At 39.8% G+C, this 17,323-nt stretch overlaps 1 protein-coding gene across 2 annotated transcripts in view; it reads right to left on the bottom strand.

Moving 5' to 3' along the window:
• The window catches only part of atp13a3 (ATPase 13A3), a 58,857-nt gene that overhangs the window by 13,215 nt on the left and 28,319 nt on the right, over positions 1-17,323 (bottom strand). For both annotated transcript variants that reach the window (XM_030049013.1, XM_030049012.1), the window contains exons 8-20: positions 17,179-17,248; positions 15,555-15,689; positions 13,953-14,025; positions 13,031-13,162; positions 11,921-12,103; positions 10,413-10,570; positions 5,026-5,214; positions 4,848-4,909; positions 4,331-4,481; positions 1,950-2,069; positions 1,227-1,244; positions 712-865; positions 476-596 (exon numbers count right to left, since the gene is read on the bottom strand). In XM_030049013.1, the coding sequence (XP_029904873.1) occupies positions 476-596; positions 712-865; positions 1,227-1,244; positions 1,950-2,069; positions 4,331-4,481; positions 4,848-4,909; positions 5,026-5,214; positions 10,413-10,570; positions 11,921-12,103; positions 13,031-13,162; positions 13,953-14,025; positions 15,555-15,689; positions 17,179-17,248 (1,566 nt within the window). The remainder of the gene's footprint in view (positions 1-475; positions 597-711; positions 866-1,226; positions 1,245-1,949; positions 2,070-4,330; positions 4,482-4,847; positions 4,910-5,025; positions 5,215-10,412; positions 10,571-11,920; positions 12,104-13,030; positions 13,163-13,952; positions 14,026-15,554; positions 15,690-17,178; positions 17,249-17,323) is intronic.

Here is a 17,323-nt window from a genome sequence, read left to right as displayed (position 1 = left end):
CATAATAATTTTGATGACATTTTTCCCCATCGGGCTTACAACTGAAAAAAAAAAAAAAAAAAATCCAAATGTACTCCTTCGAAATTTATTCCATTACAATCAAGCTGCAGATCCATAATATCAGCCAATTCTACTCTGAAATGTTTATGAATAAATGCATTTTATGAACAAAGTTAACTGTTTGAATAGGAAAAACTTGTCGACCTACCAATAAAAAAAAAAAAATGCTATCAAAGAACACTAGAACAAGGGATATAACCCCCGTAGCTCTGTGGTCAACAGAAAATGAAGGCAATGTGGTTTTACTGGACTTTTCTCAAGAGTGAACATGTTTAACAGCAAACTGAGAGGCACACTGCTGCTGGGAAAGAGCAGACATGCTCAGCTGAACTTCCCTGGACACATTTAAAATAAATGTTAAAAAGCAACAATAGGGGATGTGAATGCAAATGACATGCTGATATGCACATACTACCTGTTGATGTTCTGGACTTTGTGCCAGGTGAGTTTGGATTCAAGGCGGCGATGGGCCAGGGCGATGACCCGAAAACCCTGCTTGGTGTAGTCCTCCAAAACCTGCGCAAAGTTTTCTGGCACTGAAAAGACAGAAAGAGAAAGATTATGGATGTTAGCAGAACAACTGGCTAAAGCAAAACGCAAATTATTTTGCCAATACTATTTACTGCAGTTGTAGTTATTTAGATGCCTCACCTGTCTCCTTCTTACAGAGGCTGGCCACCATCTCTGGCGCCCCCTTCAGGTAGGCATCCATGCGTTTCTCCCCAAGCAGACGAGCCACCACACTCATCCTCTGGAGTGCAGAGGAGAAGGGGAACTGGCGCACAATACCTATCTCATAGGTTGACTGCACATACAAACACATACACAAACAAACAGACACAAACAATAACCTTTTACCATTTATCTCAAAGAATACATTTATACAAATGACGGTCCTTTCTGAAGGGCAGCAGGTAACTTGTGCTTGATTACTGAACTGAAAGCTTTACAGAATGAATTCTCTATTTGTTACAGAGGCTGAAAAATGAAGTCCAGATCAGGACTTTTACATTTCAAGCACATTAAACAGGATTTTATAACATTTTCAATATGCTGGTGTTAAAGCCATTGCACAATAAAATTCTCTAATCCCTGTTGTTGTGTAAATCTTAAATCTCAATCCAAAGACTGTAAAGAAACTTAGAAAGACAAAATGGGCCACTTACCGATAACTCATAGAGTTCCTGGAATGAGAAAACAAGAGAGAGTGTACAAGGTCAGTGAGAAAATGTCAAAATAAATCAGTCAATTAAGCCTGCAATGAATGAGTCGGCTGTTGGGCTGTTGTTTTGCTGTGATGATGGTATACATTTATGTGCCATGGAAGAATAAGAGTATTTCTCTCTTTTTCTCTCTCTGGTTAAAAACTTCCTACCTAAATAAAATCAGCTGGTTTAGTGCTAGCTTACAATTAAAACCTGAATACTATAGTTTCCTCCACATGATTTGACCAGGCTATGTGCTGGTTTCAAGACAAGACTGGTTTTTGATGGTCATAGAATCAAATTAAAAAAAAAAAAAAAAAAAAGAAAAAAGAAAAAGAAAACAATTAAAATGAACAAATAAAACAAAATGACTAACATAAGAACTAAAAATTTTAGGAAAAAAAGCAGCATAAAAAAGAGTAACAGGAAATAAACTATTCAGGAACATGAAGTAAAACTGTGTTGAGTAAATTAAATGTGATTGGGGGAAAAAACATTTAAAATAATCTTGTTCTGTATTAATCAAACAACGGAAGTGTAATCCAAAGTACCTGTCACTAAATGGTGAAAAAATTACTTTGCATAACTGCGTTTAAGAAGTTTTAATGGTTTTAAAGGCCTTCCACTTAGATCGCTTGAGGCTGTTTTGGATATTTATAGACACAAATGGGCTGCTGTACATACCATGTCCTGATCTGGTGCTACAGCAGGCTCCGGGGGCAACAGCTGCTTGGGGGGTCGAACCACAGTCGGCATGATGCGGTTGTGGAGAGATGTCTCCTCCTCAGTGGCCTCCTCCAGGATCTGGAGAGACAAAGACATTGGAGGAAGGATGAAACAGAATAATGGTTAAGGGATGAGGAAGGACAACACACAGAGAGTAAGAAAACTGTCTTTCAACAGTAGCCATATCCCCCTCCAAGTGTCAGCTGTTCTGAGGCTGACTGTGTGCTATAACCATTGTAGAAGGGGGCAAGAAAACAGAGAGGGTTGACAAAGTAGAATACAAACATAACAATAAGAGAGAGGTACTGCAATACGCTGCCATTAACAGTAGTACGATACCCCATTTTAGTATTACCATAATGACACTGTTTTAATGAGAGCAGTATTTCCCATGAGCTGTATTAATGAGCGACAGCGGGGCAGTGTGTCTGTGCAACGCTGGTTCATTTGTCATACGCACACTACAGCTGTCATGAGTGACAGAACGAGAGGCATGGCTAAAGGTACAAGTGCTCTTTCTGACTGTCAATGGCTTATTCACAAAGCAGATGCACAGTGCGAATTATGACATTATTTCGCTTACATAGCCTACAGTCAGGACAAGCCCACTGACACCACATAGCCAATCTGTAAAAGATGTTTAAGACCTACGCAGACCAAGGGAGCAAACACGTCCAACTTGGCAAAGCATCTCGCTGACAGACTGAACAACAGGTTAGCAAATGTGATAGATAACATAACTACATGCTCTCAAACAGAGGTCAAACGAGTGTGATGTATTTTGTGACAAGCAATCTTTTCTCTTTCGGTCTCACTCCTACAAGCTCAGCCCTTATAGTAAAGAGACAAGGTGTAAAAAGGAATGTGTGCATGCAAGTGTATAGTTTTCATGGTTATAGACCCAGGGAAGGCAGCACAACTTCACCTTGAAACTTCTGTACTTTTTGTGTTTCTTACTGAGCTATTTCTGCCATCTTTTGACATAAAGAGGTCATCTCAAAAAGTTCTAAATGGATCGACATGAAATTTTGTGGAAATATTTAACCAATTTTTCTTTACATTTTTTTTTAAACAGCTATAAAGCTAAGCAGCTCTAACAGAATTTTTTTTTGTGTTATAACATGTTCAATAGCTATACAGATCAGCAGCTGTGACAAAATATATTTGAAATAATTATTTTTAAGTTTAATCTGTGTCAAAATATCTTGTTTATTTAAAAAATAAGGTCCTTGTTCTGTCATCTAATATATTATTCCATCACTTTTCCTGATGTTTTATGCTTTTACCATTGTATCTTTTAGTATCCGTATTGAGAAACTAAGGCAGGAATTACATCAAACTCGGTATTGTGATGATGATCAAGTCCAAGAATGCAAAAATACTTGCTCAATGCTTGTGCATTTGTGGAAGACAATCTTTCCACGTTGTCTTGAAAAGAAAAACCCCAGAGTGCACAAACAGAGAAAACATCTTTACAGTTCGAGATGTTTTTTGTGCTTGAACACAAGAGATTAATTTTCCCCGGTCATTTAAAAACCTCGGAAGTACACACTATTGCAGAGTTAATTTCTTTTAACTGGTATTTAACTGGTATGGATTTAAGGCGTCATCCAGTGCAAGTTAATTCTTTGGATCTTTATCCATGCTAGGTCCTGAATTTTTTTGCGTGTTTGTTGGAATCACTTCATCTTTTAGAAACAAGAATGTAAACAAGGACCCACAAGAATGAGCACTGAGAAAGACCCATATTTTCTTGTGTGGGTTCATCTGGTTAGGTAAAAAAAAGAAATCCACTGGAGAATGGTTTATGTATTTTTTCTCAATCCTATCATTCTTGTAGCCCCCATCAATAATTTATTGTGTGGAATCATCTGGTTCAAGGGTTTTTATGATATAGACTCAAAAAAAAAAAAAAAACACATACATTAGGCCACAGATGCCTGATAAGTTTCAGTTCCAGGAACGTGTGGGAACATTTTGTTGCTGCTGATTTAATGTTGAACTATGTAGCTATTTACACTATTTACAGGAGATCACAATGGTTAGCATGATATTTAGAATTACATAGTCACTTCTACACATAAGAAATCAGAAAACCTTTATTGTCCATTGCAAAGAAGTGGAAATGATCTAACAGGAGGATTATTTTAGTGAACTGAATGACAGTGAGAAGAATATTCTTCATTGTTACCTTCGACCCAAAGGAGCCCTTCAAGGACACCTGGAGTTTCCTGTACCCTACTTTGAGAATTTGCTCAGACTGAGGGGTGGCCACCTTTCTCACTATACTTGTTGCCCTGATCATTCTTATCCTTTAGCTTGAGTAGGGAACAACTCACCCAGCCTGTAGCCTCAAACATCTTGAGGTCCAGAGGGTCTCCAGAGAGCTCTCCCTCGATCTTGGTGAGGGAGTGGCAGGTAGCCATGCAAGCCACAAACTGGGTCTTCACAAGACTCTCCTTGTAGGCGTTTTCCTCTGAGAGGAGGAACCTGGAGAGAGACCAGAAGAACAAGAAGAAAAAAACTGATGCTATGCTGAATATATATGTGACTGCCGAGTCAGCAATCACATGCAATCTTTCAATACTCTATATTTATATTTTTAGGTGACTGCTGTAAGAAATCACCCTTTTGCTCTCCTGCATATTAATATTATTATTATTATATGTGGTACACAGGTACACAAAACCTTCTTAACCAAATAACCTTGTGCATTTAGACAGCTGAACACAGACTATTAACTTGACTTTTCAAAATCAGTCTTCAAAGATGGAGCAAGGATGGTACAGTGGTAGTTTATCATGCAAGCTGCAAAAAATGGAACTTCTACAACAGCAAGTGTATAGACCATCTTACCTGCCGTTCTCCGCTCTCTGGACTCCCCACATGTCTAGTCCATCCTCTGTCAGAGTTCCAGTCTAGACATGACATGACGAGAAAATACATGAACAGGTATTTTCCCATCCACAACCCCACCTGCCCAACCCAAACAACCTTAATCCACTTATCCAGTCATGCAACCCCTAGAACCCACCTTGTCAAAGCAAACCAGGTTGAGTTGCCCACAGATGTTGATCCTCTGGGGGCTAATGCAGAAGATGCCAATGCGTTTGAGGCGTCGCTGGGCATACACAATCCCAGCTGTCATGGCCGCGGGCAGTGCCGGTGGCACAGTGATGGTGATGATGTCCAGCGACTCGATGATGATGGTTTTAGCTGGCACCTGGGGCAGGAAAAAGAAATAATCAGGTTTGCTTTTCATTTGCCCCTATTTAACAACTTAACAGTGTCCCTAGGGCTGGTTGGGATTCAGTATCTTGCTGAAGGACAAAACAGTGGGGTAGATAAAGGTGCACTTTATTTGAAGGATGATGTCCCTGCACAACTGTATTGCCCACTGTTGATCTGATTTCAAAAGCAGGTGGCCTCCCACAGTTGACAGGGTTAATGAAACTTAGGTTTAGGAACAGCATCACTATGACTGGAGCCAATTCATAGATTCAGCTGTGTACTGCAAAGTCTGCCAGCAGCATTTTCACTTCATTCATTCACCTAATAAATCCAAAGCACTGAACATTGAAACTGACAGATTCTCTGAGACTAATGCAAATCCTACCAGCGGCCTGAACAAGAACGCAACCAAATGCCTCAAGCAGCTCACTTCCCTATCCTGTGGCACAGTCAAACCTACGTTGCTATTTTTTACCACGGTGTCTGTATTGCCCAAATGCTCATTATACAGTCTTGCTGAAGGGACTAGAAAGAAGTTTTTTCAGTCCACTGGCCACAGTAGATGATTGATTCTGAAATTCACCAGCTGCTTTCATCATTTTACCAAAGAAATTCATTTTTAGAAATAGAAAAAAACCTCAAATTGACAGCTGGTCTGCAAAACAAAAACAAACCTAAATGCAGAGTTTATATTGTGTGTTCCAGCTTCTCAGTGACTCCATTATAAACAAGTGACTATTTTCCATGTGTTGGGTTTTAGAAATTTTGTTTAGCTTCGGATTAAGATGGAATAACCCACCACACAGGGTGTCCACAAAGTCTCTTTACAATTTAAAAAATCTCTTACAAAAGCATTTGATGAGGTATGTTAATCATATTTGTACTATGTACTTAGTGGTTATCAAAGTTTTTAATCACATTGCATTTGTGTATTTCAGCAAAAGATCACTGATGCCATTGCCACCATTGATGAGGCTCTGCTACAGCGAACATGGCAAGAAATCGAGTACCATCCTGTTGTGCTTCCTGCAACTAATGGTGCCCATATAGAGGTGTATGAAATGAGGCAAAAAAACAACAACAACAACAACAACAACAACAACAACAACAAAAACTTCAATATCTACTCCTCATTTTGGAATAATTTCCACAGATTTGTCTATTCATTTGCTTTTGTAATAAATTTCTTCAACTGTAAATCCATGATGTACTAGTATTAGAATTATCAGTTGTTTCTATTCATGGTGGTAATGTTGAAACACTCCAGGCCACAAGAAGCACAGTTAATTTACACAGCTGGTCACAAAAAAATGGTTTACTAGCAATCTACAGTAGAAGCATAAAAAAGTGGCATTAACAAGCAGTGTTTTCCCTATCATTCTATTGGCGAGGTGCTGCACCCCGCCAACGGAGCCTCCCACCTCGCCTGAAAGTCACTCTAAATTAACTTAATTTAAATAATTTTCAAATTTAAAAAATAAATAAAATCACAACAGAAATAATTTAACTGGTCGGAATGCGCTCTGCTGTTTTGTGAGAAGGCAGGGCGGGGCTCCGCTCTAATCACACAATAGTCACACACCTGCGCACCCATCCATAAGCAGGCAGAGAGAGGAGGAGAACAGAGGAGAGTCACATTTGTACCCCCGTAAGTGAAATAAATAATTCATGTCACGTTGGCTCCAACCGCCTGAAAAACAGGCGAAAATATCAGCGTTTTTTAAAAGAACAGTACAAACGAATCGACCACCAGCTGCGAAGATGAGTGTGTTTGCACTCCTCTGGTCCCCAGTCCAAGTCAAATGGACCCTCACACGGGTGTTCCAAGTACTACAGCCGCGGGTACCAGTTCCGACCAGAGCGGTAACCCCCTGGTTGAAACGGCCTCCCCTCCCCCTGACAGGCCGTTCAAGTCGACTCATCACCACGAAGATGAGTGTGTTCCCGGTCCAAGTCAAATGGACATGGGCATGCGCTGTGCACGGCATCCCCCCTTGCCAAAGCCAGAATCCAAGGGGAAACACGATGAGCTAAATGACAATATAATTAAAAACCATAAAACACTCAACCAATAAACAAGTAAAAGATGCAAAGAAAGATTAAAACAAAGGTTCAAAAAGCTAGTACTGTATTATTTTAAAGATGGAGCAATTTTTTATTAGTCCTGGTCCTCCTCAGCAGCATAAAGATAGTCAAGTGTAGAAAATCATTGGTGCCATAAGGGAGTGGAGGTTCTCCAAGGCCTTGCTCAAACTGCAGGCAAATCAGATTTGTTTCTCAAATCACATCTTTAACACAGACTGTCCTCACTGTTTATTTGCGAGTGATCAGATCGGATTTGTGCGTCCAGACATCATCAACCTATCTACACCGGTTGCTATGGTAACAACGTAAGCTAACCCTAACCCTTCTCTGTGTTGTCCTCCACATCACTCTGCTAGCAGCACCATGGATTCTGCCAAGCCACTGAGCCACTCTGCTGTACTTCTATCAATCGCAATTTGATATCGTCGTTGTGTGTTGCAATGCGAGTGACATAACAGATACTTTGAAATCCTATCTGAGTGTTCAGAGTGTCCGGACTGAAACATCTGTACAAATTTGACTGAAATCGTATTTCAAACCACCTCAAAATGTGGTTTGGACCTGATATGTAAAAATCGCATTCTATGTGGTTTTTCACTGTCGCGACTTTCTAAAATCAATCTAGATACAATCTGGATATGTCAAAAAACAGACCTGGACTGGCAGTGTGAGCAAAGCCTAACATCTGCCCGATGGTAAAAGGATAAACAGGCTGTCACCAGGTTGGTTAGATCCCCAATAACACCACAAGCCTTCCAGTAGAGGCGCCCGTGTAGACCTTGTGTAACCCCAGGTCCAGGAGTTCAGTCCCGATAATGTGCTGGCCTGTCTTTAGCACCACTTGCAAATCTTCTTGACTGGAAACAGTGCAGCTGACATAAAACACTGTTGCACAATAGGCAAGAATGCTTTCCATGGCACAGTGGTAGAGGCTGACCAAATGCTGCTCAAATGAGTGGCTTTTTTTTTTTTTTTTTTTTTTTAGCGTCCTTAGGAGGAACAGCTGTTGTTGTGCCTTTTTCACAAGATAGTAAGGACCGTGATGGGTCCTCCATGATATGAACCCCCAAGAACTTAAAACTCGTCTCACATTCCTCCTCCTCCTCCTCCGCTTCCCCATGAATAAGAAGCACAGGGTGATCTGTCCTCCTAAATTCCATGACTTATTTATCTATTTACAGTGTTCCTACGTTAAGTTCCTACGCTAAGTTAAATTCAAGTCTTTTTGAGACCTTTTCTAGCATTAGCAGCTAGCTGGCTAACGTTAGCTACGACTTCAGGTGCATTAGCAGCTAGCTGGCTAGCGTTAGCTGGTGGGAACCCAGTGGTGATTGAAGGAGTTTGTTCCTTTCCTCTGGTGTATTTAATGTGCCTGGCCGATTTGGCGTGCGAGTCCAATGCCTTCATCCCCATCTTTTTGCACAAGGTGCAGTAGGCTTCAAAAACGTTATCTACCACAGGTTTTAACCAATGACAGAGAGAAATTTTATCCATCCACGCTTCGCTGAATTTACATTTCCCCATTTTCCAAGCGTTAACTATCTAACATTTAAAAAAAAAACTACTTGTCTTGTCATTCGTAGTCTTGTGTCTACTGTAGCGCGAATACGCAAACTGCGTATTGCTTTTTTTAAAAATAAAGTTAAAATGTGTGGCAAAACATTTTTGTAAATTAAATATTATGGTGCTACAGAGACTCCCTGGCCAGTCCTGTATATTCCAGATGTAAGAAAACATATTTATTTCATACAGATGCCAGCAAAGGTCACACTTTCATCATTTTAATAGCTGTAAATATCTGTAAAATTTATCACAATATGTTTTTTTTCAAGATCAGGGGGCATCAATGATGGCTTTAATGTAAGCCAATTGCAGACACTCAAAATAGTTCATGTCAATAGGGATGAAAGCAACTGTGGTGTATAGCAATTACTCTATGACATAATCCTCAACATAATCCCTGTATCTCTCTAATATTTACACATCCTGCTTGCTTATATAAAATGTCTGCAAAACCCATGTACTTAAGTCCATGTGCATTAAAGAGTAACTATACACTTTTACAGCTAGGACACACCTCCTTCACAGACTGAAAAATACCTTTGAACCTGGGGAAAAGAGGGCGGGTAGTGGGCAGGCCTTGAGATAGCTAGCACAGCTAACGCACCACGCCAACTATGACAAACAACCCCACTGCCGGCCACCTCTACCCACACAAACACACAGCACTCTGACTGCACTACACTACAACTTCCACTTGAAATAAAACTTTGATGCAAACAGTGACATATATAAACAAAACTACAACTACCACCCAAAGCACCACAGCTCAATTTCTGGGCTAGATGACAAAACAACACCACCATGATGTTAACCCTGAAAGAATGTACTTACAAAAACACACAAAGCAATAATTTGAGATATCACAAAAAATTCAACAACACAATGAAATGATCAAGTAATCCCACAACTGGCCAAGTAACAAAAATCCTAATCTTGTCATTTACTGTGTCTGCTCTCCTCACTGTGTGGAGCCCTGCTTGATTTTACATGTGTCTCTGGTTTAAGGGCACGGCCATGTAAACAGAAGTCCTGTTGGTGTTGCTGAACGTGACGTAGGTATGTGCTCCAGGAGTGTGGAGTACACCTCTACACCACCAACCTTAGGAGGGCTGCACATACCATGATTTGAGCAAATAATACAGAAACTCGTGCCTTTGAAAAGAACTATGAAGCTTGAGCTTAGGATCTACTGCAAACATTATTAATGTACTACATATATGATTGAATAATTTAAAAAAAGAGGTTTGTGTTCAGATACTCTTTAAGACACATTTCAGCTGCTACTCCTGCTGCAGTATAATAATGATCACAACTCCTCACTCTTTTGTACCTGTGTGCTATTTACAGCACCTCATTTTCAACAAATCATGTCTCAATTTAGCAACATCATTAATTAATAAAAGGAAGCAAAAGTGGTCTTTTGTGAGAATTGAATACCTTCATACCTTAACCACAGTTAACTCCCATTATCCTCTCTTCTTGTATTCAAATAACATTTATGACTTTTCACTAGCTTCTTCTGTTCTGGACCCGCTGGATTACCTCGTTCATGATGCTGAGGACGATGGAGTAGATAAAGCCAATTCCAGCTACAGCCACCAGACACAACAGGAAGAGGTAGGCATCACGGTACAGTTTGAAGTCAGTGGGTTTGGGGTAGAGGATAGAGCGCACCAGTTGGCCTTTGGCTGTGCTGAAACCTGGAGGCAGAGGTGGAAGTAACTAATTACATTTACTCATGTTACGAAAATGAAGTAGCTTTTTATGTGCTTATACGTTTGAGTATTTTTTGAAGTCAGTAATTTTACTTTTACTTGAGTACATCTTTGCTTGAGTTTTGTACTTCATGACATTTTGAATGAAATCCATAACAGAGAGCAAATGATTAGTGACAGATTGTGGAACCTTTCACAATGAACACTCAGTCAGCAAAGATGAAAGGAGGAATCTGGTTCTACTTTGTTTTTGTAATATTTGTCATTTCCAAATTTCAAATAAAAGGCACTATGAAAAATTTAACCTTATATTCTGATCCTTTTACACATGGAAAAGATCACACCCAACACAGTTATTGTTTTGATAAAGTACCTCAGTAACTGTTACTGAGTTCATTTTAAAATAGTTACTTTTTACTTTTCCTTAAGTAGATTTTTACAGTAGTGCCTCTACTTCTACCTAACTAATACAACAGCAAAGTAACTTTAGTAGTGCTAATTTGTAGTGTTCTTTCCACCACTACCTGGAGGCAGGAAGAATTTGCTTTAAAGTTTTTCTTATTGTTTGAAAGGGTGTATTCGTCGACTTAACAAGAACTGCTTATGCAACAGCCCACAGCAGTAGTGTTAGAGTGATTGTTGAAACTCCTGTTAGTCTTTTGTTGTTTGTCTGAAGGTGAGTCAAGCAAGTTGAGCATGCCATCCTGTTAGTCTCATTCAAACGTGTTAAAAATATCAGCTTGGTGGTCCTCTTTAATGGGTGATTTGGTATACAATGTGAGAATCTGACCTGTGCTTTATTTTTTACCTTTGTGCCTTGAGCATCATTAGGGCATTACTAAGAAGCTCACACCTAAATTTTCCATTCGCTTTTTCCATTTAAGAAAGACTGCTGAAATTAGATCAATCCCTTCTAAGTTTTGATGAAAGAGGACAACACACACTGTTATTTCATCTTTTCTTGACTTCTGAAATACCATATATGTGCATTAATGGCTCCAGTGTGTTCAGAATACTGTTGCAACATCACTAACACTAAAAGACTCGACCATATCCCCCCCCACAATGATGATAATTTAGATGAAGATGATGATTATTACTACAATAAGATTTGACCTAAATTGAAAATTGATGTGTTTTACAACTTGGTGAGTTGATGCTGGTATTGGATTTATATTATTGGTAGAAGAAGTGAACAGCAAAAAAAAAACAAACAAAAAAAACCAATATGAATTATATTAATAAAAAATGAAAAGGTTGGCTTAGAGTGCACATGTTGGTTATACTATGTAATTATATTGCTATATGTTAATTATCTAATTATTACACACACACCTGTGCGCACCACCACAGCCTTGACCAGTTCACCAGTGTAGAAACGGGTCTGGATGACGTTGGTGCCGCAGAAGAGGGTGTGTCTCTTGTGCTCCTCTGTGCTGTAGGCACTATCAGCCTCCGCCTCCTTCTCTCCCGGCACTGGGTTTGGGAGGTTGGTCTTTGTCACTGGAACACTCTCACCTGGTGGAGGGGAGACTGATGTTATAACTGGCTGCAGCAGGGAGGGGTAGAAGGGGAATATGTGAACAGTGTACAGGTTGGGCAAATACCACCTGGCAAACACAAGGAATTTTGGTTGTGGTTGGTTCGCTTGTCAGTGCTACCACTAAGTTTACATTTTCCCAACCATGGTGGCCTGTGAGCGAAAAAAATGATTTCCTGTCCCAATTATGTAGTGATATTGTAGAAACAGCCTGAAAATGATGCTAAGCACGCAAGGAATTCGATAAAGCATCATGTTTGCGTGCAGTGGTGCACTGGTGCCAGCCGCCCATCAAATGATGGTTACGTTTAGCTGTAGATGTAACTGGTGTCACATATGAACTGGTGTTGTATATCTCTTTTCTGTTCTACAAGCATTCGCAATTGGACAAATGGAAAATGAAGAAAAAGCAAAATTATACAGGCAATCACATAATGTTACCAGCAGATGAAAAAGCTAGTTTCCTGCTCTGACAGGCACACACAATATCACATTCTCCCCTCCACCAATTTTGCAATGTCCCATCAGAGCCACATCTGGAAGGAAGCCAAATGAGTGGTAATCTGTAACTAAGTTTGGACCTGCACAAACAAAGAAAATGGGAACCATTTCTGCTCATACTCCTATGACTATATGTGAATGTTGCAGAAACACAAACAATAGCTGCCATAGGCAGCATGCAGACCTGGGTTAACTGTAAATACTGTTTAGTTAATTTAGTGGACTACGTTATCTCTTTTTTCCGATGAAAATATACATACTCATACATGTGAGTGAATGGGCACACGTGTGTGCGCGCAAAGCTAACTGGCAGAATTCCTGAAATTTGTGATGCACCTGCTCTATCCTCCTTTGTTTTAGCTGCAAATGCAAAGCAGAGAAAGAACTGATTCTTAGCCTCTGACCTGTGAGCATGCTTTCATTGACAATGCAGGTGCCGCTGACCAGCACGGCGTCACACGGCATGATGGTCCCATTGCCGGGGATGACCACTACATCACCAGGCACCAGATCAGTAGACATGATCTCCTCGATATCTGCAGGGGCAGAGGGTGTTAAATGGAGGTGTGGAAAAGGAAAATGAGTGCAGAAAATACAAACAGGTGGAAAGCAGAGTGTTAAAAAACTGAATGACAGCATAAAGGGAGGCGGGAGACTGAAAGAGTGGGAAACGAGCCAGGAGTAGCGAATGGTGGGTGAGGAGGGAGTAAAGTGGGGAGAAGGGAAAACAGTTGGGTGGGGGTTGTGCGTCAGAGCCCAAGTCTTTTTCAGTACATCTATCATTACTCACGCCCCTCTGGGCAGCAGGCAAAGAGCTGAGGCATCACATGTATAGGCCACTGCAGTAAGTGGATGCAAAAAAAAAAAAAGAAAAAAAAAAAAACAGCAAAACACAGAGTCCACTGCTTATGCAATGGGTGCACAGACACAACCATCCATTTCAAAAAAGTACACATATACAAGCATGGGCAGATCCATGGAAAAGTGCATTTCAGCATACACACACGCACAACACCGCCCCCCACCCCCCCACTCCACCCTCCCCCTACACACACACACACACACACAGTCAAATTGTGTCTGTCTTAAACCCTGCAGTGTCCCGTCATAGCAGCCATCTGGAAGGCAGCCAAAGCAGTGGGTGACTGTGTAACACAGTCTGGCCCCGCGCAGAAGCAGAAAAATGTCTACTCTCAGGCTTGGTTTGGAAGCCTTCATCAGTAAAACAGGGAGCCAAACAAGCCAAGAGACGCTGTCTGTTATTATCAAAAGACTCTAGAGAGACAATCCATAAAGAGAAAACAGAGGGGAAAGAAAAGGACAAACCGTTGTTGGCTCGGCATACAGATACGCGGACAATACTGTGAGTGGCCACCATATCGTGAAGCATGACATATTGCTATAGAAACAGAACAAAGAAAGTCAACATTATTGGCAAGAATAACAATTTAACCAATAAAAGCAAACTTCAAATAGTTTCTCTGATTTCCACAAGAGTTCAAGATGCCCTTATTCCACTTACCACCCCCCCCCCACACCTTTGTGACTGTAAAGGCATTATCTTCTGTGTATGTGTGTGCGTCAGACTTTGTGAACGAGTGAACCTAGGGGCAGCAGACCATGTGTAGATGAGCCTTTATGTGAGCCTGAATGGACCTGGATTAGACTTTCGTGTTGGGTAGGGTGGCTGTCTGATACTGGCTCAGACTTGCCTGGCCCGGTTTAGACAGACATTGCGCATAAGCAGGTAATTTTTTTTTTTTTTTTTTTTTTAACAACAAACAGTTGTTTGTATTGGTTTTACCCTTCACAGAGAAACAGAAGGGAGTGGGTTACCATGCAAGAGCAGTTCAGTTAGTGTGAGGTCAGTGGTCAATAACAGAAATGTATACAAAACTGACTTTAAATTCTTTCCAGTCATTATGTTAACTTTTGGTAATAGCTGTATTGTCCTATATAACAAAGCCACACCCATCCAGAAACCAAAAGAAATAAAATAAACCAGACAGCACCCATGCTTTTGAAAAACAAACTCTTTCAGTTGTCATCCAGAGTTGTACAGCAGGTTTCTGCAAATTATCAGTCTAGCTGATTGCCAGAGCTGATATACTTTTTCCAGTAATTGATATTGTTATTTTGACTAACATGACAGCCAATTTAAAAAAATGCTCCTACAGCAATTTGCCGCAGGCAAACATTATTTGTCTTAAGTCCTGTTCCCAATAATAGTATACTCAAAATGCTGCCATACTGAAGACTTAAAAGTTGGCAGAGCGTCCTCAGTATCAGTTTCTCCTGAATGCATGTTGTCTCCTGCTACATCCACACAATACTGAGCTCAGCTGTGATGATGCTAGCTAAAGCTTGTTACCCCTAATCTCTCTGGTGCTGAAATAACATAAAAAGGGGACTCCAGTGTCATTTCTTAGATACTGGCCAAAATCTCAGCCACTTTTTCAGTACATATTTTATGTCACACACCTTTGTCACACTAATAAATTATCCTAATCACGATATTCCATTTTTCTGATGTTAACTCATGTCAGCATTTTGAAAGCATTAATACTGTAACAGAAATGTGCAAAGACAAAAACTTTGTCTTTATACACTGCTCAATAAACAAATGAGAAAAATAGGGGGTGGGGGTGGAGGGGATCAAATCTACAACAGGGATGCTTTTAAAACTGAAAATCTGACAGTAAGTATGCTAGGTAAATATGTGTAAATATGCCATATTCCAATATGTAAATCATATTAACAAATTTGAGTAAAGGTACACAAGTCCAAGAAAATTAAACAACTCCTGTGCTGTTACATCATTAGTTGGAGTAAAGACAGTTCATAGCAGGCAGGTCCCTTTTCTCTTACAATACCATGTAACACAGTTCTGACTGGATATGAGGCATAATAATGAGCTCTGGTGTTCACCTTTTTGATGGTGTACAGAGAGGTAGCTATGGATATGACCGACATGAAGACAATGGCCACGGCGTAGTAGTAATACTCATCGATACTCCACAGGATCACACTGAAGAACTGGAAGATGTAGAAAGGGTTGAGGACCTGCAGGACACAGATGGAAGCAGGCAGCGATTGATGTGACAAATATAGACAGAAGTGTGAACAATAAAAAAAAAAAATGCAATGCATTTAATAGCACATGGGTAGCTTGTTCCAAAAAAGAATATCTACTTAAAGGCACTATTTAAAGGTGAAAGAAATAAGCCACGTGAAACTTATGTTTACAGTGTACATCTAAAGGATTCCCTTTTAAAGTTTGTATACATTTTTAACTGGAAATGGTGCATTATCAATGGAAGAATGATTTTCCTGTGCCAGCAAACTTCCTGAAGTTTGAAATAAATTGAACCAGAAAAATTAGGACAGATAAGAGACAGTGAGGGGTTAAAAGAGGAAAAAAAGGTGACAGAAATGCCTCATGAAAAGTCACTCAGCTTGGCAAGCATGGAGATATGGTGTAGTGTTTAACCCCCTCAGCTTTCCTACTAAAGAAAAATATTAAGGCGAGTAGCTAGTCCATACACTGCAGATTTATATGTAAACATTGTTTTTACATATATCTAACTAGAAATATTTTTATGTTACATACACTTGAAGCCAATGAAGAGTCAAAGTGAAAGTCAAAGCAAAGCAGGAAACTAAACCTGATGAGAGTAGTCATGAGAGAGTAATAGAAGAGAAAAAAACAAAGTAAAAAAAAAAGAAAAAAAAAAAAACATAAAGCGAGATGACAGAGTGGTGTCTGTTTATGTTACTAATGCACAGTGTATCTGTTTGACCAAGACTTATGTGACTATAACTCGCTCCAAGCAAATATAACAGGTAAACATTAAATAGGACTATTCCCATTTAAGTATAAAACACAATACATTTACATCAAAGGCGTTTATCCGATGGCCGCCAATAGGTAAGGGTTCTTAGTCTTTCCTGAAGGCACTTCTACAGGACAAATAGTGGTGGGTGGACACTGTGCTCTTGAATTGCCTGAGCCTGTGACTCTCCAGATATTGCACTGTCTATATAACCCCTATGCCGTCCTGCTAGCCACTTTGATGGCACATTTATAATCTGACAAGTTAGAAACCAATTTCCCGAATTAAGCAACTCAGCAGTCTTTAACGGGCTTGAACATGTAAATGCATGTAAAAGTTTGGTAACAGAAATAAATCAAGAGAAAGGAAATGTTCACTGTGTCCATTAATTATTTCAATTTAATGTGAACTGATATTCCACTGAAAGATTCAATAACCAGTGAGAATTCATTCACGACAAAAAAAAAAAAAAAACTAAAAAATTTAATGTTTTGTGAAGAGTTGCAGCTTTTAAGAAGTGCTGGCAAAATGCAGGAAAATGTCCATGAAGGCACATAATACAAACAAAATACAAACAAAAATATTGATAGTTTGTGTTCAGAAGAAAAACTGTTAACTGTGCAAATGAATAATTAAGGTGCCTATCATTCAAATGAAAGAAAGCATCCAAACTTAAATCTGAAAAATAAAAAGCTATGCTGTTCAAATGTGAGCCCCACCTCTTTGATAAGCAGCTTGAAAAGAGAAGGCACTTTCACTGCAATTTCATTCACTCCAAAGAACAGTCTCCTGTCAAGGGGTAAAAGAAACAAGAGCAGCATACATATAAATTAAACTAATTTAACAGTGTTCTGAACCAGCTCT

Source organism: Myripristis murdjan, chromosome 4 (genome assembly GCF_902150065.1).
Source record: "Myripristis murdjan chromosome 4, fMyrMur1.1, whole genome shotgun sequence".
NCBI classification, from domain to species: domain Eukaryota; kingdom Metazoa; phylum Chordata; class Actinopteri; order Holocentriformes; family Holocentridae; genus Myripristis; species Myripristis murdjan.
The sequence above is the reverse complement of the archived record's forward strand: the minus strand, read 5'-3'. Positions and strand labels throughout refer to the sequence as shown.